General features: G+C 47.9%; 1 protein-coding gene across 4 annotated transcripts in view; it reads left to right on the top strand.

Moving 5' to 3' along the window:
• The window catches only part of NTF3 (neurotrophin 3), a 66,111-nt gene extending 49,454 nt beyond the window's left edge, over nucleotides 1–16,657 (top strand). For all 4 annotated transcript variants that reach the window (XM_037744856.1, XM_017546168.2, XM_017546167.2 and 1 more), the window contains exon 2: nucleotides 15,551–16,657. In XM_037744856.1, the coding sequence (XP_037600784.1) occupies nucleotides 15,551–16,345 (795 nt within the window). In that variant the 3' untranslated portion in view covers nucleotides 16,346–16,657. The remainder of the gene's footprint in view (nucleotides 1–15,550) is intronic.
• The last annotated feature ends 9,175 nt before the right edge of the window (nucleotides 16,658–25,832 follow it).

Genomic DNA, 25,832 nt, shown 5'->3' with positions numbered 1-25,832 from the left:
TTTGGCCTTTTCATCATCAGCTTAGAATCACAGATCCTCAGGTCTTGAAGGAACTTTTTGGAGTTCCTGCTCTTAAACCCAGTTTTAATCTGGTCATTTAGACTGCATGTCTAGAAACACCACAGCATTGTTAGTGGCAAACAAATGAATCTTCAAATAAGTGACTCTAACATTTCACACATTGGTCCAGTGGCAGAAGAGCTCGTCTGTTGCGTCTTAAGAGGGCTGTAATCTTTTTCTATTTCAGATCATCGGGTCCTCATTGGCCCCTACTGTATATGCCCAGCACAATGTCAGGGCACATGTCTGCACAATGTTGGGTTTCAACTGATCCTCGGTGTTAATCCGTTCATTAATGCCAAATTGCAGGGTTCCTTGCCAAGCCCGTCAGCATAATCGGAACTTCTGAAGTCAGATACCTCAATTACATTCATTCAGTTGTCTCATTAGCCCCACGCAGCATCCAAACTCATCATCAAACATGTTTTCCATCGTTACTGTTGTCATTTTCTTAATACCAGTACTGTTGAAAAGGATTGTTTTCAATACAATTTCACGTAACTTGTTTGATCTCCAGAATACAATCCATCTACAAACTAAATAAAGCCAAGATTTGGGGGCCAGAGGGAGGGGATAGTGGGTGTGGCTGATGAGGCTTCCCTCTGGTTAGAATTAGAGAGAAATGGATGCAGAGCTTGGGCCAATAATGGGCCCCTCCGTCTCCCTAGTGAAGAGGACATTTTGCAGCCAGAGGTGGTTCTGCTTTGGAAATGATCTACTTTGTGTAAACTGGTGCATCGCAGATGCTGTTAGAGTATCTAACAGATACTGATAAAGTGTGGTCTGCATTTTGTAGATATGAGGGCTCTCCCTTAGGTTTACAGCTGGATGAAGGAGCTCCCCTTACTTGGCGATCACAGGCATGCGGTGCACCCTGCTGGGCTAGGACTTTGATAATAGAGAAGGCTGTCTTTTAGAAAGACTGTAGGATCAGGAGTCAGGAAGCAGGGATTCTTCTACTTGTAGTTTTATATCTACCAGTAACAACTTTCAGCCCATCCCTCACCTACTCTATGCCCTGGATTTCTTGGCTTTACAATAGCAATAGCCTCCCTTTAGAATTTTTCTAACTCCATCTCTCCCCAAAAAGCTGGAGATAGTGGGATGTAAGTTTTAAATTTTAATCTTTGGCCGACAGTAGGTGCTCAATCTCTCATCCTTCCATCCTTCAAGATAGCTGATGGCCCAGCCAAGTATGTCCCAGACAGGTCTCTCCATGTCTTTTTGGAAAGCCTTGATGTCCTCAATCTGGCCCCTAGGGCCTCATGCTTTCCCACTTGCTCCTGCCTCCAGTGTTAGGCCGTGGGTTTGCCTCACTACCTGTTTTAAGGCAGCTTCTATTCGATGCCTGGAACATCCCTGGGAGTCTGAGACCTTCAAGGATGCCTAGGCTCTCAAGGAAGAGGAACTATAAACGGTTCTCAGGCTCCCTTGATCAGTTCAAAATCATCTTCAGCTCTTCCAGTGCAGCACCTCCAGAGCTATTGAATGCCACCTTCTTCTATCTTTTGAGAAACCCTTAAAACCTTGCGTGGGGTGGTGCTCTGCATGCTATTTTCCAGCATCAAATTCAGTCATCAAAAGATGCATCAAGAGGGCGGGCAGGGAGTGGCGCCTGGAGAGGGGGTCAAGCAAGAAAGGCTAGAATGTGTTTGCATCCGCAAAGGGAGCATTGGAAGTTAGGGTGGAAAAAAATCCCACCCCACCAGCTTTTATTTACCGCAGTGGGTAGCCTCGAGAGGAGGGGGAGCTGGGTGGGAAAGGAAGACAATAGAATGCTGTGTTGCTTTGCCGTAAAAGCTTGCTCTAAGCAAATAACGTGGCAAGCTCAGTCAGAGCCCTGCTCAATTAGCCCCAGTTCTTAGGAGGGTCTCCCTGCAGCTGTTGGCGGCAGGCGGGCTGCTGCAAAGGCAGGCGCACTGGGGCACTCGGGAGGCGAACCTGCAGGCATCTTGCATGGGATTGACCAGGGAGGGAGAGCAAAGGACCCTACAGCCTGATCCCAGCCTCTGCTTCTTGAACAGAGGGCTACAGAGGGGGTTCGTGGGGCTACCCTGGGGAGAGGCTGTGTGGGGAGACCACGGAGTAGGTGACCAGAAAAGCTAGTGAAAACGTTTCATGCCGAGAGTGACCGACATATGGAACGTGTTATGCGGAAGGGTTACAGGCTGGAGGAGCTCCTAGAGTTTTTCAGGGGGAGGGGTGGGGGAGGGGGAAGGCTTCAGAAACTCAAGGAGGTTTCTAAACAAAAGGAATTTGAGAAGGGTTGGAGAAATAATGAGAAATGCAAACTTGACCCAGAGTTTCTCTTTCCATCTCACGGCGTCTCCCTGCCTATCCTCGTATGTTTCCAGTTCACGGGGACCCAGGAAGGCCACTGGAGCCCTGTGCCTGACTCCACGTGCACCACACTGGGAGTGTGGGTGGCGGGGTAGGGGCACCCGCAGAGCTGGCTGCTCCTCTGGGATGAAGGGGACCCAGAGAGCAAGAGCCCCGCCTGGCTTTAGACCCCTGTGGACGGCAGCAGGCTGCTAGTGCCGGGATGGTCTCCAGATGATGTACTCTGGTTCCTGCCCTTGCTAGAGGAGCAATCTGATGCTGCCGGGAGTGAAAAGCAGACCTGCCCAGGGACTAACAGTGACCAAAGGGGAGGCAGGGAGCAGACGCAGGCTCTTGATCCCTTCTGACGTTTGACTTCTCCCCTTCTCAGCATCCCTCACCCAGCACCCCATGCACACATGCATATACACACACTCAGACACACACACCATGCACACTTGCATATACACACACACCACACACTCACATACACACGCAGACACACACACCACGCACACATGCATATACACACACGCAGACACACACGCAGACACACACATGACACACACATGCATATACACACAGGCAGACACACACACCATGCACACATGCATATACACACACACCACACACATACATACACACGCAGACACACACACCATGCACACATGCATATACACACACGCAGATACACACACCACACAGAATAACACCACACATATGCACATACACACGCAGACACACACCACACATGCACATCCACACGCAGACACACACACCACACAGACCAATACCACACACGCACATATACATGCAGACACATGCACACCACACAAATTAACACCACACACGCATATACACACACAGACACACACACCACACAGATGCACACAGAATAACACCACACACATGCAAACACACACATACAGACATACACATACTGCACGTGGAATAACACCACACACATGCACACACACATACAGACATACGCATACCACACATGGAATAACACCACACACATGCACAGACACAGACATACATGCACCACACACAGAATAACACCAGACACACATGCACACACACAGACATACACCACACACAACACACAGACACACACACAGAATAACGCCATACACATATGTACACCTGCAGAGACACACTCACACCTAGACATATACACCACATGCATACAGAGACACACTCACACACACACATGCACATACACACACAAGCACGTACATAGACTTCACACACATGAATACATATACACAACACACACAGACACACCCACAGTCTTACACAGACACCACACACATGTCGATATGCATACAGCACACACACCCAGAGACACACAGACACACTCACAGGCATACATACATGCATATACATACCACACACAGACACATCTACAGTCATACATAGACACTACACACATAGAGACAACACACACCCACACACAGGTACACATAGATGTGCACGCGCGTGCGCGCGCGCGCACACACACACACACAGCCTGACTTGTTGCCCGACAGATGGGCACTGGCTTGTCACTTGTAGCCCTACTGCTTTAGCCTCTGTTGACCGGGCTGCTGGGCACTGCCACACCTCTTGGGACAAGGTGCAGGTGGCCTTGTGTGACTGTGGCCTGTTCTGAGATCCTCTTCCTGAACCAGGAAGTGCTGTGTGACACTGAGTGCCCGTGCCTCGGTCTTTCCCATGGTGCTGGGACAGGGCCACCTGCTGCGTCTACAACACCTACATGTTCACTTCCCTGGCAGTAGAAAGAAATGTAGGTTAGTGCAGGGAGGTCACCGGCTTTGGGGACAGTGGCAGGGTGGAGCGGTCTCTAATGTGAATGGAAGTGCACATGCCCTCTGGTTCTGCAGCAATGCTGGCTTCAGAGGGACCTTCTCTGCCACATTTCCAGTTTTTCCGAACCAGGTAGAAGAGCACCGCCCAGGGTCTTGGGCTCAGCCGAAACCCCCTATACTCAAAAAAGACCCCCTTTTCCACGTGTACCCCCTTGCTCTCTCACTGTTTCTCTGTCTCCCTCACTCTCTGTGCCTCTCTCCTCTCTTCTCTCTCTCTCTGCCTCCATCTCTGCTCATCTGTTTCTCACTGTGTCGCTCTTCTTTCTCAAACTCTGACTCTGTCGCTCCTCCTTTCTCTGTATCTCTCTGTCTCTCACTCTGTCCTTCTCTGTGTGTTTTTTTCTGTTTCCATCTCCCTGCATCTCTGTCTCTGTCTCTCTCAGTTCTGTGTCTCTGCCTCCCTCTCTTCCTGTCTCTGTATCTCTGTCTCAGTTTTTCTGTCTTTATGTCTCTGTCTCTCTGAGTCTCTGTATCTCTGTCTCTTTCTCTCCTTTCTCTCTTTGTTCTCTGTCCCTCCATCTCTGTCTCCTTCCCCCTCAGTCTCTCTCTGTCTCTTCCTTTCTCTGTCTCAGCCTCTCTCTGCCTCTGTCTCTGTATCTGTGTCTCTGTTTCCCTCTTTCTCAGTCTCTCTCTGTCTCTGACTATTTCTCTCTCTGTCACTCAGCCACTTACCTGAAGTCTCCATGAGCATGGGGTGGCTTTGCCTCTCTGCTTGGCCACTTCGCAGTCAGACCCGTGGGGCCTGCAGACCCTCCACTGGCACACACCTTCAGGAGACCCACGGCATCCGGGCACTCCCGTGTTCTTCGGGGTTCCAGCCCTGAGTAGCTGGTGAACAGCAGTAAGCATCCTCCAGGTCCACTGTAGATTTCTCATCCAGGCACCGAGCCGGGCCCTTCTGAGCAAACTTAATGGAATGTCCTTGGTGACATTACAAGATGCCCCCCGATCCCCTGTAGTCTATTACTGACGGACATTTAGGTTGATTCCCCGTCTTCGCTATTGTGAGTAGCACTGCAGCGAACATACGTGTGCATATGTGTCTTTATGAGGGAATGATGCATAGTCCTTTGGGTACGTGCCCAGTAATGGGATTGCTAGGTTGAATGGTATTTCTGTTCTTACGTCTTCAAGGAATCACTTAGGTCTTTGAGGAATCGAATTTGCGTTTTCAAACGTCATAGAGAACAAGGTCTTGAGGATGTGGAGTAACAGGGAGACCAAGGAATGAAAAAGCCATCAGGTGGGAGGTGACGTCGCCCAGAGTGACGGCAGGTTTATGGACAGAAAGGAGAATGCTCTGATCCCTGGTGTCCATGAGGAAGGTGGATGCCAATAGATGGTGCTACGCAGACACTTGTGAAAGGGAGACAGGAGAGACTCTGCCTCCACAGGTTGCCTCTTGGGCTGAGCAGGGCTGCTGGGGCCCCAGGCCTCTCACACACAGCGTCAGACATGCTGTGTTGATCAGGCTCACTAGGACCCCCGTGCCTCCCCCAGGAAGCCCTACTGGTAGGTAGGTTTCCCTCCATGTGTCTTAAATATGCTGACTGCTCTGTGTGTGGCTGTGGCTGAGCAGCATAGGGCTGTTCATCTGGAGGGCTAGGCTTGGTTACTGCTCTTGTCCTGGTTGATTGGTTGGTTTGGGGGCAAGTCACTCTCCCCCCATAACCTTTCCATTGTGCCACGCTCCTAATAGAGCTGGATGCCAGTTCCTGGCACCCTGGCTTCACAGGGACACAGAGAAACAGAGAGGGCCAGAAAATTAGGCTGATAATAATAATTTCTTTCCATTTGGCCTGGAGAAGAAATGGCTCAGGGTTGGCACAAGATAATAGAAGCACAGGGTATCTCAGCTAGCAAGAACCTTTGAAATTCTTTAGTTCAAGAATTCTAAACCTAAAATCTGTGGGACACTAGGTTGATTTTTATAGACTCTTTGAATCACCTTGAAATTGTTTGCTATATTTTTCTTTATGGGCACATGTGTGGTGTTTTAGCAGAAGGGTTTCTTAGCTTTGGTCACATTGTAAAAGGGTTAACGATCCAAAAACAATTAATTCCCCAGCATCATGTTGTGTGATTCATAACCGAGGGGTCTCCGTAGATGGCACTAGGAAAGGTGTGGGTCCTTTTATTCAGTTGTCACCATGACTGGGGTCACGATTGAGATTTACTAGCTGGGGGCCTGAGTTGCATATGTGCGAGATAAAACTGAACAATAAAAGACTGTCCTGTTCAAAATCCCAGTGACACCCCTATGGAGAAACACTGCTTCAGAACTGAGCCCCCAAGATGCACAAGGGTTCTCCCGTAGCCACAAAGCTCATTAGTGGAAGAGTTGGTTTTTAATAACAAATCAAAACAGGGGATGTGCCAAGAGCCTACATTTTATTCTGTTTCTCATCAACAGCTACAAATATGCTGCAATCTGTGAAAACAAAAAAATCAGAAATCTGTCCTACCTTCAATGCTCCAGCCGTTTTTTAAAATGAATCTTTGGGTTCTTGGTTGTTTTTTTTTTACCATGAAATAAGAAAAAAGGAAAGGAATATTTTATATTTGGAGAAACTAAAGCATAAACACCAGATCCCACCAGCCCCCCATCACACAGATATGCTCTTCAGCTACTGTGAACTGGTGAGGCAAGCCTTAGACTGGAAATGTCTCCTTGATGTTTCAGAGGATCTGTCTTGAACGTCTCTTCCTCCACAAAGAAAGAAACAGTAATACACTAGTGTGCTGCTTGCTACCCAGTTCACTTCAATGAAGTGGCAGGTGCCTTAGACTTTGAAGTGAATTGGGAGGTATTCTGCAATATTAGCTAAGAGCTAGGGCTGTGGGATCACAGAGACAGGGGTTTGTTCCCTGGCTCTGCCTCTCAAGTGATGTGTAATCTTGAGAAAAATTACTTAATTCTTCTGAGCCTCAGTTTCCTCTGCTGAAAAGTGGGGGTTAATAATCGTGTCCATGAGGATTAATTGAGATCATCCATGTGAAGTGTTCCGCACAGTCTAGCATATGGTGAGTCTCAATAAATGTGAGCTGTTATTACAAGCGATTATTATGACTTGTGTCTGTGATTAAAGACAGCCTGGGGTTCAGACTGTTTGTGCCAAAATTGCTTTCAGAGGACAAGCTCTGGGTTAGTTTTTCAGTCTTGCCCAGCTGCCCAGAAAGAGTCACTAGAGAGTTTGGGGTTGGAGTCACAGTGTTTATTAAGTGCCTACCACACACTCCAGTTTTGACGGGAGGTTGGTTTTCTTCCTGTGCTCACATCCCCACATCACTAGATGAGTGAGTGAGAAGAGACTCAGAAAAGCACCAGACACATGTTTCTTCTGCCTCAGTTTCCTAGTCTGTAAAAGTATTCAAGTGCACGATAGCAGCCACAGGGAACAGAGGGGAGATACACCTGGAAAAGAAGTCCCAGCTGCCAGTCTTCAGACACCATGGTTTTCTGGAGAAGGGATCCAGACCAGACCACCAATCGATACAGCCACAGACCACCAGTCAATATACCTCATCCTTGTGAAAGGTGGTTGGCTGTGTGGCAGCAGGGAGGCGTGAGGGGCCATATTTGACACAGGCCTGATGGCCAAGTCTAGAGGAGTAAGCCTACCATCTGACCACACTTTCTGTAGCCAAGTCCTCCAGGGGCCAAACCAGTATGGTTTGGGTGATCCCGGACTTGCTGCCATGGTTGATGCACGTAAAAAAGTTTGGCTGTTGCCAAGCCAGCTGTGCTGTTGGTTTGGAAGAGGCAATCAGAGTGAGGATTGAACAGAAGACATGCTTTGGGATTTCCCTTAGCCTCCAACCCCCCAGAAGAAGCCAGCTTCTTTATTCTGCCATTTTGAGACTCATGCTTATCTGGGTAAATAAAATAAATACTTCCATCATCATCATCACTAATTATAATTATTGAAAATCAATTACTGAGCAGCCTCTACCTTGTAATGATATTACTACAGTTGTGTAGCGTTTTGCAGACAATGGATACCCTTGACCATAAACCCAACTCAAACATGCGGCATAAATTTAAAACAAAATCGTTGACTTGGGACAGCTATTCTCCGAGGCTGAAGTTATTCTTTAATACCAGCTGTACCTGCGGCTGTCTGTGTGGCTGAAGCAGCCTCCCCTTGTATGTCATCATACTTAGAGAATGGAGTAACCCAGACACAGAAAATGATACCAAAATTGGAATGTTTCTGAACATTAAATGACTCAATCATTGGAAAATAGTTTATAATTTTTCAAAATTCAAAAATTTGAAAACAGCTTGACTAGAGCTCATCTTCACTTCAAGCAGTTACGTGGTGTGTGTGTGTGTGCACATGCGCGTGAGCACAGGCGCGCAAACCCATACATGCACACCTGTATGCATAGTGGTGGATAAGTGTGAATTACCAAAACAAATACTACTAAATGCAAGATAACACCATGATGGCCAGTAGCTGGACTGACTCAGATTTTCTCTGCGGATCCTTCCCAGTCCATCCTTCTGCCGTGAAATGGGAGTTTGTATTATGCAAAGGATAAAGTAAACCTGAGTTTCCTAGGCTTGTGTCAGCATACCAAGCCCCTTTAAGATCTCTCTTTGCCAAGATGCGGCTAAGCCAGAGGGCTGCTTGGCCTGGGGAATAACTGTCCTACCTTTCTCCAGGAGCGGCTGGCGCACACTGGTGTGACATGTGCCATGCCTTCCATCTTTCCCTCCTCTCCTCGAGGCCAGAGGAGGGTATGCTTTGAACAATGTGAAATTCTTCTCCTAACAGCTGTGCAAAGGAAACTCACAGCTTTCTACCTCCATCTCGATGCACTGAGCTTTCTTTTGGGATATAACCTCCTTGTCTGTATCTTCCTAGTTCAAGGGTCTCTGTTCCTCACTTCCTGGCCTTCGGAAGGACCAGTTTCAGTACTTCCTTTCTGAGGGAGGCGAGTCAACCTTCTGAGGTTCTCTGTTTTATTTTATTTCATCCTAGAGCCTGCCTTTGCTGTTGACTGTGTGCCTTGTCTCACTTCTGCTGAGAAGCCAGCATCTCCTGAAAATTGAGGGGCTTGTCCTAGTTCACATCTTGGACTGAGGATTGACTGTGTGTATCACTCAGTTTCAGAACCCTGAGTATTAAGTGCTAAGTTTTAAGGAGAGGAACAACAGTAGAATCAGGGATCTTAAAGAACAGGATAAGAATCCATTTCCCTGCCCCTTCTCTCACCTGGTTTGACACTACATAGATACAGACCTGCCCCGAGTTCAGGGATTGTCCAGTGAGGCCTCACCAAATACCAACAGAGAGAGCAGCTGTTTTTCCTCCAGATCGCTGATTGCTTCTGGTTTTCCATGACTTTAGAGCGTGCACGTCAGCCTGTTTTGGGGACCATCTCTGGTCTGCTTTCTGATCTTGGCTCTGTTCCTCAATTTATGTCTTTTTTGTGCTCCATAAGACAGGGAGTTTCATGATTGCCACCACTCGAGAGGTATGCTAAAGTGAATGAGGTGGAGGTGGAGGGCACAGCTGGCAGGAAAGAAGGTGCCGTGGAAACCCACACAGCTTCACTCATGTGAGCTCATTTCTCATTTACTCCTTGTAGCAATTCCAAGTCGCCCCCTCCCTTCATCCCTTTCCAAGCATTTCCCTGCCTTGTTGGTTTTGGATCCATCATTCCCCCGGTGAGTTAACCTACATGTTTTCATTTGAATCTAATCATGCTATTTCCAGGTTGCCAACCCCCACGGGTGCTTCAGCCTAATTGGTCTGTCCTCACTGGTGTCTGCAGCACCTTCCCTTTGAGCGTCATCTGTGCATTTTAATTAATCTGCCACTTTTTCCTCCCTCCTGCTTCCGGATCATTAATAAAGAGATTAAGCAAAACCAGACCAATCCCCAGCAGAGGCTCCACCAGGATCTCTCTCTCCCAGTTCCCAGCCTTGTCATGGGTCAGGACATCTTCATGCGGCCCCACTGACTAATTTGGAGGCCTCAAGACCTATGTTCAGAACAAAACCAGTGTGAATTAATCATGCAATTAAGATTTGGGGGACAAGCATAGCCAGTCTTTATATATGGCCTTAGTTTAATATTTTCACCACATTCCTTTCCCCTTTGTCATTCTACTTTAACTCTGTCACTTCCCCACCTCTCTCCCTTTCCACTCCCTGAGCAGGACATTAGGGTTACTGGCAGGATGTGTTCTTCTGAGTCTGTAGCATTAGTCAGAGACCATGTCATGGCAGAAGAAATTCTCCAAAGAATCAGGCCCTTCTGGACACAGCTGGCCAGTGTCCTCTTTGAACCCAGCCAGAGAATGCATTTGCCTCCAGAGGATATGGCTGCACCAGAAATAATGAAGTCTTTTGAATTTGCATATTAAAAATTTGGCAAATTAAAAACCGCTTTCACTTCTGCCCTCATGACTCCTCCCTGAGGAAAGCTAAAACAGAGCTTTTCTGCTTTCTTTGTAAGTCGCCCAGATTTCCAGTGCTGGACTCAACCCCAGGATGTGAGACGGTGCACTGAGTATTCTGTCCACCACAGCAGGGCCTCCGCAGGCACAGGTGATCTACTCTGGAGAGCATCAGGCCCAGGAGGGACTAGGGTGGGGGAACTGGACTGTGTTTACTTTCGCGAGGGATGCTTTCATAGGAGATATGGGGAGGAGGACATAGGAGTGATGGCCTCACATCTCCGCAAACTCTGCTTAGAGCTCAGGCTTCTTGGGGAAGGGCACAGCCTGCTGACGGCAGCCATCCTGGCTCCAGGCTTGGAGCTTGGGCTTCCCCTGGAAGTAAACTCTCTAGGATATTTGAGAGCAGGGATAGACAGAGAGGCAGCAGAGTGTCATCATTAATAACACGAGCTCTAGAGCCAGAGAGTGCAAACCCTAGCTCTGTTGCTTGTTAGCTAGTCGCAGAACCCCTTTGTGCCTCAGTTTCCCCATCTGAATGGGAAATATAATAGTACCTACTTGAGGATGGTGGTTGCCAGGATTTAAGATTTTGTGTAAGCCAGTACCTGGCACTTTGCATTTTTATTCTTGGTGATCTCACCCCTAAGCAGTCTAAAAATTTACTCCATACATGTGCAACAAGAGGGGTCTTTAGGTACATGGTCAGGAGGTGCTCCTGTGTAGGGAAGCTGGTCCTGGAGAGGTGAATTGGAATCTGAAGGCTGCAGCCCCATCGCTGCAGGGCAGACGCAGGTTGCTGGGGGCTCAGATCCTGTGCCACTCTCTACCCCAGCTTCCTCTTCCATGTCAGCTGCTTCTCGAATACCCCCAAACCCTCTGTGGATGCTGTAAACTGAGCCAAAAAGGAGGAATCAGAAATTGCTCTCTTTTGAGTATTTTGAGGGATGGTGAAACCTTGTAGGAATGTTGCTCCGGGGACTGAGAAAACACCATATGTGGGAAAGCATTTCTAAGTGAGGAAAATCGCACATGCACGTCGGTCAGGATGTTGGAAAACTCCGAGCAGGGGAAATGGGCACTGGGGAGAGTGTAGAAAGGGGGTTTACTGAGGTCTTTAACAGGTCTTTTTCTAATTATAGCCAAGAAGAGCCTGGGGACCATGGCCGACTTCAGAGCCAGGGCCTGTATTTTCTTTGGGAAAAGAAGGCAGAGTTGATTGGCTTCCAAAGCCAGGCTTGGCAAAGGCCCATACAGGCTCTCCAGCCAGCAAACAGTGCCTTGGGTAGGTCTCGATCGTAGCAGGCGCTCATTCAGTAAATAGACATCAAAACACTGCAGTGTCTAGCCGTGTGCTGGGCATCAAGGATGTGTGGATGGAAAGGACATGGTCCCTGTGGTCAAAGAGGAGACACACCAACAATAATAGCACAATATAACAATTGCTTAAATGGGGTTCTCTGCAGATGGCAGTGACCTCTAGAGAAAGAGCAGAGACATCCCCCTAAGTAGAAAAACTCACCACTGTGCCTTGCCTGGGTCAAGCTGGCACTGCCTCCCTGTTTCCATTCCCCACTCCTGGGAACTGTCTCACTGGGGACTCCCACCCGGATATGGAGTGAGAAATGAAGATACCAGTGACCAAAAAGTGGCCAGAGATCAGAATCCATCTATTCCTGCCCCCAGCATATTCAGAAATACCGTCTCTCCCTTGCCCGTGGTTGCTTTCGTCATTTGTCTGTTCCCTGGGCTTCCAGTTCATGATACTCTTTTCTTCTCCCACACCCAGTATAAGTGGGCTGAGATCCGAGCACTCGGGCACCATGGCATTAGGGGAAAGCATTGCAGAGACCGTGTTGGTGCAGATTGCTGTGAGCCAGATGCAGAGGAGGGAGCTCCCAGACGCTGGGCCCCTCACATGTGTACATCAAGGGCAGATGTGCCCCATCTCCTGCCGCCACAGGCCATTCAGGTTCATGTTCTATAACATGTCTAGTGTGCTCACCCTGTGCCTGACACTATGCTAGGTGCTTCCATGTGGATTTCATTATTTACCCCTCACAATAACGTTGATGGTGCACAAGCCATGTGGTTTTTGTTGAGCCTGCAAACCAAACGTCCCCCATCACTCTCTGCCATTGTTTAGCAGTCTGACCTGAGACAGCTCACTTCACCACCACTGCAGGCCTCAGCTCCCTTATCTGTATAAATGAGGAGGTTGTATAAGGTCTTTTCCAGCTGAAAACCTCTGTGTTTTGGAGTGTTCTGTTAGCAACAATCTTGGACTTGCTCTCTATGAAAAAAGCTAAAAGTGGATTATTGAAATGGAGTCCACAGGAAGCCTGCAGGGTTTTAAGACAGTCTTCTGAAGCATTTAGAAACACTCACCAGCCTGCGGATGACTTACTCCCACCACTTCTTACAAAGTATCACGGCAAGTAAGAAAGAAATGGCCAGGCGCCGGGAGAGCAGGCCGGGTTGCAAGGAGACAGCAGGTGCTGCTGTTGGGATCTTGGCGGAGCATTGCAGAAAAGTCAGCTTTGGTACCAGGCACTGAAACACGGGTGAAATTTCAACAGCAGAGGCAGCGCACGTGGATCGTGATTCGAGCAGCAGTGAGTAGTGAATGGGGTTGGAGCAAGGGGCCTGTGAGCCCAATCATCACACGACAGAAAAGGGAGGTGAGGGCCGGAGTTCAGGGAACGCCTCTCACTTCCCTGAGGGTCTCTCCTTTTCTTTAAACTGCATTTAGGTTTTCCTCATCTATAAGATGAATAAGATTAGATGGTCTCTTTATATGCTTTGTCTACTTCTAACACACTTTGGTTCCATATTCCAGCTGTCACCCATAAAGACTCTTACTTTTTCCTCCTCAATCCATCAGCATCAGCCAGCATTCTCCCTCTCAGCTCGCCCTGGTCATTACCTCACTAATCTGTACCTTGACTCTTATTTTACCTGGGACTTCGCCTCACTAACCATACTTGATTTATTTCCTTAAGAGTGGATACCCTGTGTATTCTTAGCTTACAGTGGCTCAGCTTTTGGGAGATTTAATACATTGTTTTTCAATAGGCTGTCAGTCCTAAATGATTTCTTTTTTGGGGGGAGGGGAGCGTAATCCTAGTTGCACATATGACATATTTTTTGTATAGTTCAAGTTGCATTTTGCTGGGCCTGTAATATTGAAGGAAATGTCACTTGTATGCAGAATAGGAGGGAGATTCCTTATCCTGTGGGAACCATTTTCCTAGGATAATACAATTCCTTAGAGTCATCTCCAAGGGTGAGTGGCAAAGCTAGAATCCCTCTTTTGGCTTTGACCTTGAAAGAATCAGTTGTCCCAAAGACTAGTTCCCATGGAAAAAAGATAGCCTCCTTATCACAGTGGCAGGAGGAGGCAGTGTGAGCAGAGTGCCTCACCGTCGCTGGCCTCTCGGGACAAGCCAGCCAGCGGTATCTCAGACAAGCTGGGAAAGAGGCTCCCTGTGAGTCCTGGGAGCGAGTTAGCACTGGCAGGCTCAGACCTGGGTGTTGGTTAGTAGGACTGCTTTTCTTATGTCGGCTTTGTTTACCTCCTCTCTATCTTCCCCCTGGACTTAGTAAAGCCTTTCCAAAAGTACCAAAGGTGAACCAGGGGAAGAGTTTTTATTTTCCATGTTTAGACAGAACTTTAAAGAGGAAATGATGTACCCCCCTGGGAGCCAGTGAGGTGGTAGCGATGGTAATTAAGGAGTGAATATCTCAAGGCAGTGGACAAATCAGGTACAAGTCAGGATCGCTAGCTCAGCGGCCCCTCTCCACCAGGAGCATCTCCTTCCAGTGCTAAGCCTTGGAAGATCTGGGCTTTGCTCTAGTGAGGGAGAGACCAGCAATGAAGGTGTCTCCAGATCAGCACTGTAATTCCACCAGGACTCAGCAGGGGCCCAATGTGGAGCTTCTACTATGGCAACAGAATGAGAGGCTAAGGGGTTGGAATGCCATTTAAACAAGGTAATAGTAGAATTGGAAGAAACATAACCACTAAAAGGAACATGTTGTAGCAGAAATGTTAGAAATCTAAAGGAGGAAAGTGAATCAACAGTGACTCTTCTATTCTGGGCAGATCCAGTCCATTTATTTGAGGTGGTTATTCTGCATCTCTGTCTTCTGCAAGTAGTGCTGTGGCCGGGCTGTGTTTTGTGGAGAGGGTCCCAGGGATGCCGCAGATCAGTTGGTGATGCGTGTGCATCAGAGAGCTCAGCAGAGCACCCTGGAACGCAGGCCCTTTCGCAGAGTGGGTAGTGGCCCCACGTGTTCATTTCCAAAGGCAGGAGAACAGACCGCTCCAGCTGTGGCCTGGCCGAGGATGACCCCACCTATGACACCGTAATATGGGGGCAACTGAACCAGTCCTCAGTCTCAGTGCGTTCCAGGGGCCGCAGCTAGGGAGCAGTCGAACTCTTTCTTGAGACAATTACAAGGCCACCGCTGCTGCTGCTGCTGCTGAAGGGAAGTTACTCCATGGTTACAATTCTCAGGTTTGAAGTTTTCATGCTTTGCTAAGGTAGAGTGAATGATATGTCTTTACGGGCTCAGGGGATGTTTAAAGAAGCAGTAGGACATCATCCGCCCACAAGCAGAGCCTGCAGGATAAAGCAGACCTCAGATGTAAATGCAACCCATGCAAAGAGCAGAGTCAGCAGACCTGGAGTGCATTCTGCAGTATTTCCCGGGGGTGGGGGAAAGAAATCGCCTCTTCAGAATGTCCAGAGGGGAGCTGCGTTGCTCACCTGGGGGTACCCTCCCTCGTGCCCTCACAGGGATACTCAGCCTCAGGTAGCTGGTGTCAGAATAACACAGACTCAGCTGCCACAGGCCTGCTCTTAACACCTGTGTTTCCTTTTCAGATCTTACAGGTGAACAAGGTGATGTCCATCTTGTTTTATGTGATATTCCTCGCTTATCTCCGTGGCATCCAAGGTAACAACATGGATCAAAGGAGTTTGCCGGAAGACTCGCTCAATTCCCTGATAATTAAGCTGATCCAAGCAGATATTTTGAAAAACAAGCTCTCCAAGCAGGTGGTGGACGTTAAGGAAAGTTACCAGGGCACCCTGCCGAAAGCAGAGGCCCCCCGAGAGCCAGAGCGGGGAGAGCCCACCAAGTCAGAATTCCAGCCAGTGATTGCAATGGACACCGAGCTGCTGCGGCAGCAGAGACGCTACAACTCACCACGGGTCCTGCTGAGCGAGAGCACCCCCTTGGAGCCCCCGCCCTTGTATCTCATGGAGGATTACGTGGGCAACCCCGTGGTGGCGAACAGAACATCACGGCGGAAACGGTACGCAGAGCATAAGAGTCACCGAGGGGAGTACTCGGTATGTGACAGTGAGAGTCTGTGGGTGACCGACAAGTCGTCGGCCATCGACATTCGGGGACACCAGGTCACGGTGCTGGGGGAGATCAAAACCGGCAACTCTCCCGTCAAACAATATTTTTATGAGACGCGATGTAAGGAAGCCAGGCCAGTCAAAAATGGTTGCAGGGGCATTGATGATAAACACTGGAACTCTCAGTGCAAAACGTCCCAAACCTATGTCCGAGCACTGACTTCAGAAAACAACAAACTCGTGGGCTGGCGGTGGATACGGATAGACACATCCTGTGTGTGTGCCTTGTCGAGAAAAATCGGAAGAACATGAATTGGCATCTCTCCCCGTATATAAATTATTACTTTAAATTATATGATATGCATGTAGCATATAAATGTTTATATTGTTTTTATATATTATAAGTTGACCTTTATTTATTAAACTTCAGCAACCCTACAGTATATAAGCTTTTTTTCTCAATAAAATCAGTGTGCTTGCCTTCCCTCGGGCCTCTCCCATCTGTTAAAACTTGTTTTGTGATCTGGCTCTCAGGAGTCACTCTGTAAAATCTGTGTACACCAGTATTTTGCATTCAGTATTGTCAAGGCCGTGACTGTCGTTTTAGTAAACTTGTTAAAATCAGATGATGTCAGAGTTGTGTGTAAACACAGTTACATCCCTCTTCTGGTACATTTAATGTTGGGTTAATTAATTAAAAGAACCGGGGCCGGGCGCGGTGGCTCACGCCTGTAATCCCAGCACTTTGGGAGGCCGAGGCGGGTGGATCACGAGGTCAAGAGATCGAGACCATCCTGGTCAACATGGTGAAACCCCGTCTCTACTAAAAATACAAAAAATCAGCTGGGCATGATGGCGCGTGCCTGTAATCCCAGCTACTGAGAAGGTTGAGGCAGGAGAATTGCCTGAACCCAGGACGCGGAGGTTGCGGTGAGCCAAGATCGCGTCATTGCACTCCAGCCTGGGTAACAAGAGTGAAACTCCGTCTCAAAAAAAAAAAAAAAAAAAGAACCGTTCTGGCCTCCACTGAAAATGATACCGTGTATCTCTGGCCAGAAAGTTCTATATCAAATTCTCTGCTGTTAGCTTAGAAAATTAGCATTATGATTTGCTCCAATGTTATGATCCTGGAACAATAACAACAACCCTGGCAATTTTAGTTTTGGAGGTTTCTTTGCAGCACATTTGTTGTTTTGGGGTTTGGGGTTTTTTTATTTTTTTTTTTTTTTTTTTTTTGGCTTTGGTTTTTGTTTTGTATTTTGCAAGTGGTTTTCATCTTAGGCACACAGGAATTTTTTTTTTAACTATTTGTAACAGAATAATTTCATGATTACCCAGAAGCAAACTGAAATGGATTGTGAATAATCTATACATACAGGGTAAATTTACCTGTGACTGACTCTCAGCCTGTGGCCACCCCTCCTCATCTGGCAGCTCCTTCGAGAAGTGTGAGCAGAGTTGGAAAGTGTTCGGGCTTTGGAGTCAGATACGGATTCAAGTTCCAGCTCCTCCTCTGTGAGCTCGTCAGGGTTTTAGAGACTCTCTGAGCCTGTGCTTCCTAGGGTCAGAGCCAAATGGGGGTCCTTGCCTATGTCCCAGGAATCCTGAAGAGTCAGTTTACAACCCTAAAGCTTTCTAGCATGGAGCAGGCGCTTAAGAATGCAAGTGCTTCACCCATTCCCTCCCATCCCCTCAAGATGTAAACTGCCCAAATGTGAGGGACCTTCTTGATGCCTTCTGAGTCCCAGCAGGAGTTCATGACAAGCAAGGGGTCGCTGTGGTGATGGCCTCACCTGTCATGCCCAGGCAGGACTTAGGGGACACCAGGGATGTCCGTCCAGGCGTTTGTTGATGCCCATTTCCCACTGGGAAGCAGCTCATCCTCTTGGGGCTGGACATAAGGACGCTTCTCTTCCCTCTTGGTGGAGATACAGGGTGTCTGCTAATCCAGCACTGCCCTGTTGCCCTGTCCCCTGCCCAACCTGCATTGCCCGGCCTTCATCAGGGCCACGTGTGCTCTTACCTCAAGCAGCCTATGCACCGGCATCTCCTTAGCACACACCTGTATGGAATGTGTCCTTTATGGAACATGAACTTTTAAAATAGACTCAGCAAATAGCAGTGGGCTTAGTTAGGAACATCATCACGCTGCACTTGATCCTGGATGCCGAAAATATGGGGGCAGGAAATAAGGAATTGACCATGTGCCCATCATGGGCCACGCATGTTCAAACCCTGCCGCCATTAACTGTCACAAATCCTTTGAGGGAGCCAGCATCATCTCCAGTTTACAGGCAAGGAAACTGAGGCCAGTGGGTTCAACTTGCCCATGGTCATTTAGTAAGTGAGTGGCAGCGTGAAGATTGAAATCTGTGTGGCAACGATGGCACAGTCCTGACCCCTCGACACTGGTCTCTGCCTCTCCCACATAGCAGCATCACACTTCAGAGTGGGTGTTACAGACAGGAAAAGCACAGCCTTCTGCATGAGAACTGTTGTCCTGTTGTTTCACTGAGGCTTCATCAAGAACACATAACCCAGCGGATAGGACAATGAGAGGCTTACGACTGGCCCAAGCCTAGTTATCAGGTGCTCATCATTTCAAAGTGACCATTTTTCTGGGTTTCTAGTAAGCCCTCCACCCCTAAAACAGCAGGCTGAGGGACACTGCAGCTGGGGGGCGTCTACAGAGCTTGAGTCCCAGTTGTTTAGCCTGCGCTGCAGAAGCAAGACAGGAACATAAAGAAGGAGTTTTATGGCTCTGGTTAACAGTGGGTTCTGGAAAGTTGGAGAAACCTGTTGAGGAGTTGCCGCAAAGGCTACTGCCCCTGCCTATCATAGGGTCTTTCTTTCTATCCTCAGGCCTGCAGTTGAGGAGCCCTTAAGGTCCTCTTCTGGAACTTCTGAACGGTAGAGGGTGGTCTGGTTGATGAGGGAGATGGGCTTCAGTGACAGGGACCCCAGACCCCAGCCTTGCCAGGCGCTGACCCGAAAGACTTGTAGGGCTGAGTCTTGAGCTCTGCCTGGAATGCAAGGAGTTTGCTAGCTTGTCCAGAGCAAGTCTGGAGGAGCGTGCTTCTGGGCGGGTGCAGCTCTGAGGAGAAGAGACCTCGGGATGAGACAAATATTCCCAAAGGGAACTCTGGGCTGCCGGCCATCTGACGGCTCAGCCTCTCCAATTCAGAGGGGCAGGGTAATACAGCGTTACCCAGTTCCATCTCAGTAACTATTCAGATGCTGTCAGAGTCAGCCTGTTAGCTTTGGACCCAGGGCAGAGCCTTTTCGAGGTGGATAGAAGGCCTATTTCTATCCAATGTAGACATTTGTCATTGGGCTTGGTTGAAGGTTAAACCCATCTCTGAGATAGGAGAGGCTTGGAGGGCTAGTATCTGGCTCCTGGGAAACTCCACTGTCTATCTTCCCTTATTGCTTAGTTTCTTGCAGGGGCTTCATTAAGCAGAGGTGTATTGCAATGTGACGAACTTGAGTGCACAGGAGAAAATGGTTTGTGGGCCAGCTTTATTGAGAATAGCTGCATGACCTTGAATAACTCCCTTGTCCCAACCGGGACTTTCAGCATCATGAGATTCTATTGCAGGGAGGGGCAGAGTCCAGACGGATAATCTTCACTTCCTTAATGAATTCTATGGTGAGAAGCTCTGTTCCCTACTGATGGGACTCCTTTCTGCCGCATGTGAGTCTCTCAAATTCTCCCCACTTACAGACTGTGACGTTGAGCTTGTTACTTGATCTCTCTGAGCCTTTGTCTACTTGTCTGTAAAATGGGGATAGTGCCTGCTTCATAAGATTGTTTGGCAATCTAATAAAATCATCCATTTCCTGGCACGTTAGAAGCCTCCTTCAGTGATGATGATGATGACGACGACAATGATGAGCTTTTGCAGGGTTTGCAGGACCCCTCAGTCTGGAATTTTGGTGGGACTTTCCAAGCTCTGTGGTGGAGGATTAGTCATAACTAACATGCATTAATCATGGACCTTAAGGGAGGTGGACCTTAGGATAGCATTTGTCCATTTCCTTTCTGCTGGTCTCTTCAACCAAACCGCTGGCCCGGTCTTAGTGACAAGGCCTTTAATCCACAGTTGACATACCAGGGAAGGTATTTCTAACCCTTCCAAGCAGTGAAACTTAATTTTTTGCCAGAAGTTCTGCCTGCGTGCTTCTCTGAAGCGTGCGTGTGCGAGTGTGCGTATGCATGCGTGTATACTTTGGTTCCTCCTTGTGAGTTACAGCACGGCTCTGCTCTTGAATTTCCCATCTCTCAGCCCCCGTCTCTCTCTCATATTCAACCATGCTTCCTCTAGGCTGGTGCTGGTGTTTTAGGGTTTGGTATTTCTGAGGACTTTTCTGTTGCTGTTCCCTTTCCTGTGTTGTGTATGAGCACATGTGTGTTTATCTGTGCTTTACCATTCATTTAGTCAATGTAAAAGTCCTCCACTGAGGCTTGGAGAAGCCATCTGCATTTATTTTATCGCTTTTGAACATGTGTTCAGGCATGAAGGCTGTGTAGTCAGTTTATGGCTACCTGGAGATTTGTCTGGCTTCACCAGGAAGATGCACCCCCTGCCCAGGCTTCAAACACTGATGGTCCCAGGTGCACAAAGCCAATGCCAGTTCCCCAGCGAAGCCAGGCTTTGCCTCGCTGAGCTCCCGCTCTGCTCAGCTGCAACATAGGCTCTGCCTCAGTGATGGTGCTCCGAAGCCTGGGGAAGCGGCCACTATCCACAACAAACACCCCACCCTCCACAACCCTGGCCCGAGGGCCTCGCACAGGCTCTGTTCCACAACCAGGACCAGCCTCAATCCCTGAAGATGGATTCAACTGGAACCGTCTCAAGCCTAACCTTCTTTCTCAAAGTCCCCACCCCCAAATCTAAGGACACTCAAACTCCTTACACGCGCCCTGCTCACATTATAGTAGGCAAGTGGGCTTCTCAAAAAGCACACTTGTTTCACAGCAAGCTGAGATGCAGACGCCTCTGTGCTGACACAGCCCCCTGGCTTTAGGTTCAGATGGAGATTGGCCCAGCTTGAATGAGCAGAGCCACAAACAGGTTAGAAGCACTCTGAGGGACTATGGGTTTGTCTCCTACAGTCCTTGGCCTCTGTTTGGTTGCAGGGTAGATGGCAGGCCAATGAAACAAGCACAGATGTGCCTGTTGTAGGGGCCAGGGATGGGAGGAGCAAGGAAGTGTGCAGAAGGCGAAAAGTCCAAGGATGTCAAGAGCCTTTTCTGCTAGGAACCAGCTACCACCAATAAGTTGGGCTGGGTTGAATTGTTGCAGTTTAGTAATGACATTGCCAGGTAAATTATAGAAATCTATGTGGCAAGAAAACATAAGCATTTACTGGGAAATTGTGAAACATGGCCTAATGAGTTTGATGATGTTTATGAGACATATGAATGGGTGGGCATGCATGCGTGTGCATGGGCATGGCTGCTTTGATATCCTAACCACGGAGGCATTGCATTTTTTTAAGGAAAGGTAATGCCTGCAATAGAATGCTCCTGAACACAAGGTTAACCTCTACGAGATTGCACTGGTGGCCAGCTGGGGAGCATATGGAAAATGAACATTCTTGGGGCTTGAAAACAGGCTGATGGGTGGAGGATTTATAGACAGAAAAGGCATCCAGCAGTCTCCAAGCAGCCAAAACAGAAGGAGCTGGGTTTGTGGGCTCTCTGATTTGGTGGAAAAGCATTCAAAGCTGGTGCTGGGATTAGGGGCGGAGATGAGATCAGACCAAGGAATAAATAATAATAAGCATTCTTATTGGTGGCTGCTTCCTCCAAGTTAGACACTGTGTACACATCTCCATGGCTACATAGTGACAACCCTGGTAGTTTCAACCCTTGTGTGCAGTTGAAGACTCTGGGCTGAGGACTTGGGCCTGACATTGTACAGCTGGTAAGAGGAAATGCACAGATAGGAACCCAAGAGGTCTATATGGCTTGGCAGCACATGCTTTTAACTGTGTGAGTAAGACGGCAGTGGAGAGGATGCTAAGTGCTTCAGGGGGGCCTGATGGCTGAATTGCAAAGGGGTAAAGGGAGTGAGAAGAGCGGCATGCACTTGGCACACAGGGAGAAATAATAGGATCAGTGCAGCAGGGATGCCAACAATTGTCCACCTAAAGGAGACGTCAGACTCATCGGTAACTGGCTTACTACAGCAGACGTTTTCAGTAGGTTGGGGAGGAGGAGCGGGTCTGTTACCCCAAACCCTTCATTCCCCACCAAGCAACTGAAGCATCACTGTGCTATGGGGAAGGTATAAGGATCAGCGCATCTGGAATATCACTTGGGGCTTTTGAGATAGAAGAGATAGAAGACAGAAATTTCAAATTTGGACAAGATCTTTGAGATCCAGTCATCTATCCCTTCTTACAACGCAGATTTCTACTTTTATTCATTGATACTTTTTAAACAACTGTCAAATCCCCACTAAGCACCATGCTTTCTTCTCAACTCTATGGGCTTGGCACATGAGAAGCCATCCCTCCTGGAGGAGCAATGAGTAGAAAAGACGGGGCCTTAAGGTATAGACGCTTAGACAACTCCCACAGCCTGTTGATAAGCACTTTCTCACCAGGCAGCTTGCTCTAATCTGAAACAGCTCTTACTATATGATAGAAAGCCCCTTCCCATGTTAAAGCCAAATCTACAGACAAAATAGCTATAACTAGGCTGTCAACCTAAGCTCCGCTAACTAAATGCTCCCCTGGGACAGTCAAGGAAAGCCTCCTTGAGGAGGTGACCTCCCAGCTGCCTATTAATGGATGAGCAGAAATTTGGTAGGGAAAGAAAGAGAGAATATTCTAGACAGGAATAGGCTGGGGGAAAAGTGAAGAGTGGGGAAAGGGCCTAAGATATGCAGAGAAAAGTAAAAAAAAGGTTTGGGGGAATGAGGACTTTAGGACTGTGGAAAGGGGGAAGTTGAGACCAAGTAATTCAAGGGTGAGGGAACAGCTATGAAGTTGGATTTGATTGTCTGGGAACTCCTAAATTGAGCTTGCCTGAGAATCACCTGGAGGGCTTGTTCAAACTGATTGCTGGGCCGCCTCACCTGAGTTTCTGATTCATTAGGTCTGGGGTGGGGCCAGACAATTTGCATTTCTAATAAGTCCCCAGGGATACTGCAGCTGCTACACACTTGGAGAATCACTGATTTATTAAGCAGTGAGGATTCAACAAGGGCTTTTCTGCATTTTTTAAGAAGACAATTTTGGTGGTAGTATAACTGATGGACGGACTGGGGACAGACTGTTCAGATTGATCACAAGTGAAGGCCTAGGCTAAAGAGGAGGCAATAGGAGTGGGGAGGTATATCGGATTAGAAAAGCATCTTTGAGATGCATTCAACAAGATTGGGTAACCAACTGGATGTGGAAAGCGAGAGGAAGGCATTAGGAAGATGGCTATGGCACCTCCTGAGGCAGGACGGTTTTAAATCACACGCAAGAAGACAGCAAGACAGTGGACTGGAAGACGGGAACTATGGGTACTGGGTTCGAAGTTCTCAGAGGACATCAAAGTAATGGTATCCAATAGACAGTTGGTTATTAAGACAGAAGTATGCTTGAAATGATGAAAAAAATTACCTCTTCTTCATTTGGAAATAATCCAGCGTGGATGAGCCTCTCCATGTACAGATGGTTCTGGTCTAAGCTCCGTGGAGGCCCAAATCATAAGCTCATCAGTGAATCAGGGTGTGGGAACCTGGACTCCCAATGGAGATCTATGGTTCTGGCCTCCATTTCTGAAGGGTTATGTGCTCACCTACTTGATCCCTTTGGAAGCTGGGAAAAAAAAAAGGCATGAAAATTGTTGAGGAAAAAAAAAATGGCCATTCTGAGGCTGGTGTCATCTGCGTCTTCATAAAAGTGTCACAGCATGGCCGTGGGCCTTAGCAGCCAGCTTCAGACACCACCGTCAGAGACATTTCAAGTTGTATTTTAAAGGAAAAAGCCAGCTACTAGGAAGCTGAGATCTAAAGATTCTTGTCAAAAAAAGAACTTATTGTGGTTCTATTTTCTGGGCTAGGACTTTTCTCAGTTGTTAACTTGACTCCTTGAAAGTCTCTTGGTCTGTTAGGAAAAAGGATTTCTCTTTCTTAAGAAAACTCTGAAAGTGGGCAAACACCTTTCTGCTGCAGAGCTTTTGGGCATGAGTTCCCTCTGCCTTGACTGCTCTTCTTTTCTGCTAGGCTCTGCTTATCTGATTCCCACCTGCTCAGCCTTCCTTTTTCTTGGGGCACCTTTCCTGAGGCCTCCTCCTGAGGAGGACCCTTCTTCACGATTTATATGGTCCCATCACATAACACAACTGAAATTACAGCTGTGGGATTATTTGTGTCATTCTTGTTTGCTCTGTTGCCCCATTTGGCTGTCATCTACATGAGCCACTAAGTCATGCTGATTTTAGTCAGAACTTTATCCCAAATGCTGAGCACAATGCCTGTACCATCCGTAGGCACTCAATAATATTTGTTGGACAAATGAGTGAATGAATCCCCTTCATAAATGGGGATTACAACAGGAAGAGGACTTGGGTCAAGCCCCAGGGAGAATGGATGAGCGAGGAGGGAGGCTGGTTGCTGTTTACTTATTTAGACATCCGTGGGGAGTCAGGGCAGGCGAGCAGCTCAGTAGTGTGGAATCACAATGTCTGTTCTAGTCTAAAGATTGGCGGCCCCATTATTCCAATGGCGAAAAGCTGGGGAAAGGACTCAAACGGAAAGAAAACTTTCAAGTGCAGTTAAGGGAAACAAAACACAAGGTCATGAACCAGGACTTTGCTTATAGTTTGATCGTGACGCTGAATAAATGTCTTTAAAAAAAAAAAAAGAACATGATGTCTTGATTGAGCAGCCATTCATTCACTCAGCCACGCATTCACTCAACTAATTTGTATCGAAACCTACTATGCACCAGCCCTCTTCACAGGTATTGATTAGTACAATGACAAACATGGACAGACGCGCTCATGCCTTAATGGAGTTTACCTTGTAGAGGGTATGACAGGAAAAAAAAAAGAATCAAGCAAATGTGTAGATTAAATGATTCAGGTGGTAACCGCCTAGAAGAAATACAATACAGTAAAAGGGTAGAGAATGAGTAAGGGGGTCGGGGGAGGGCGGTGCTGGTGTTGCATGTTGTATATTTTCATGGTTAAAATGCTTGCTCCTGTGAAATTTGAGGCATGAAATGTCAGTATGCCTAAGGGAAGTCAAACACATTTCCATAAACTCTGAGCAATTAATGGCTGTCATTAAAGCAGAGGATCTTTAGCCAAAAATCAAAAGCCAAGCTTTGGCAATAGTGCACACAGGGCCCCATCCACAAACTATTTCTTCTGTTCGTCAGCACTAAGTAACGCTTTTTATCAGAGACCTTAGACATCACACCACATTCTCCCCGTAACAGAGGCGGGCATTACGCATTACGCAGAGTTTTGCTTCTGTCTCTCCGGAGACTTTCCACCCTGTCAGACCTGTTTCACTCCAGAGGAACAAGAGGCAGTTACTCTGTCCTAAAGTCAGGGGTGGGCCCTCTGGTTCCCCTCCAGATGCTGAAAGGCCTGGGGGTTTGGGGGGCGGGGGGAGAAGGCAATGGGCAGGGCCACTCCCTCTGAATTCCAGTGCCTCTGGCTCTTGCTGGCAACTCCCCAACAAGGAGAGGTTGGGGAGGTTTGCCCAACCCAGGGCTGGGTTTCTGCCTCTGGCACCCCGAGGGAACTTTCTTTTAATCTTAGGCATGCATCAAGAAAACTACCCTT

The sequence above is a fragment of the Cebus imitator genome, unplaced genomic scaffold (genome assembly GCF_001604975.1).
Source record: "Cebus imitator isolate Cc_AM_T3 unplaced genomic scaffold, Cebus_imitator-1.0 Scaffold187, whole genome shotgun sequence".
Classification (NCBI taxonomy): Eukaryota; Metazoa; Chordata; class Mammalia; order Primates; family Cebidae; genus Cebus; species Cebus imitator.
Note: the sequence above shows the minus strand (reverse complement) of the source record. Positions and strands in the feature narration are given on the sequence as shown.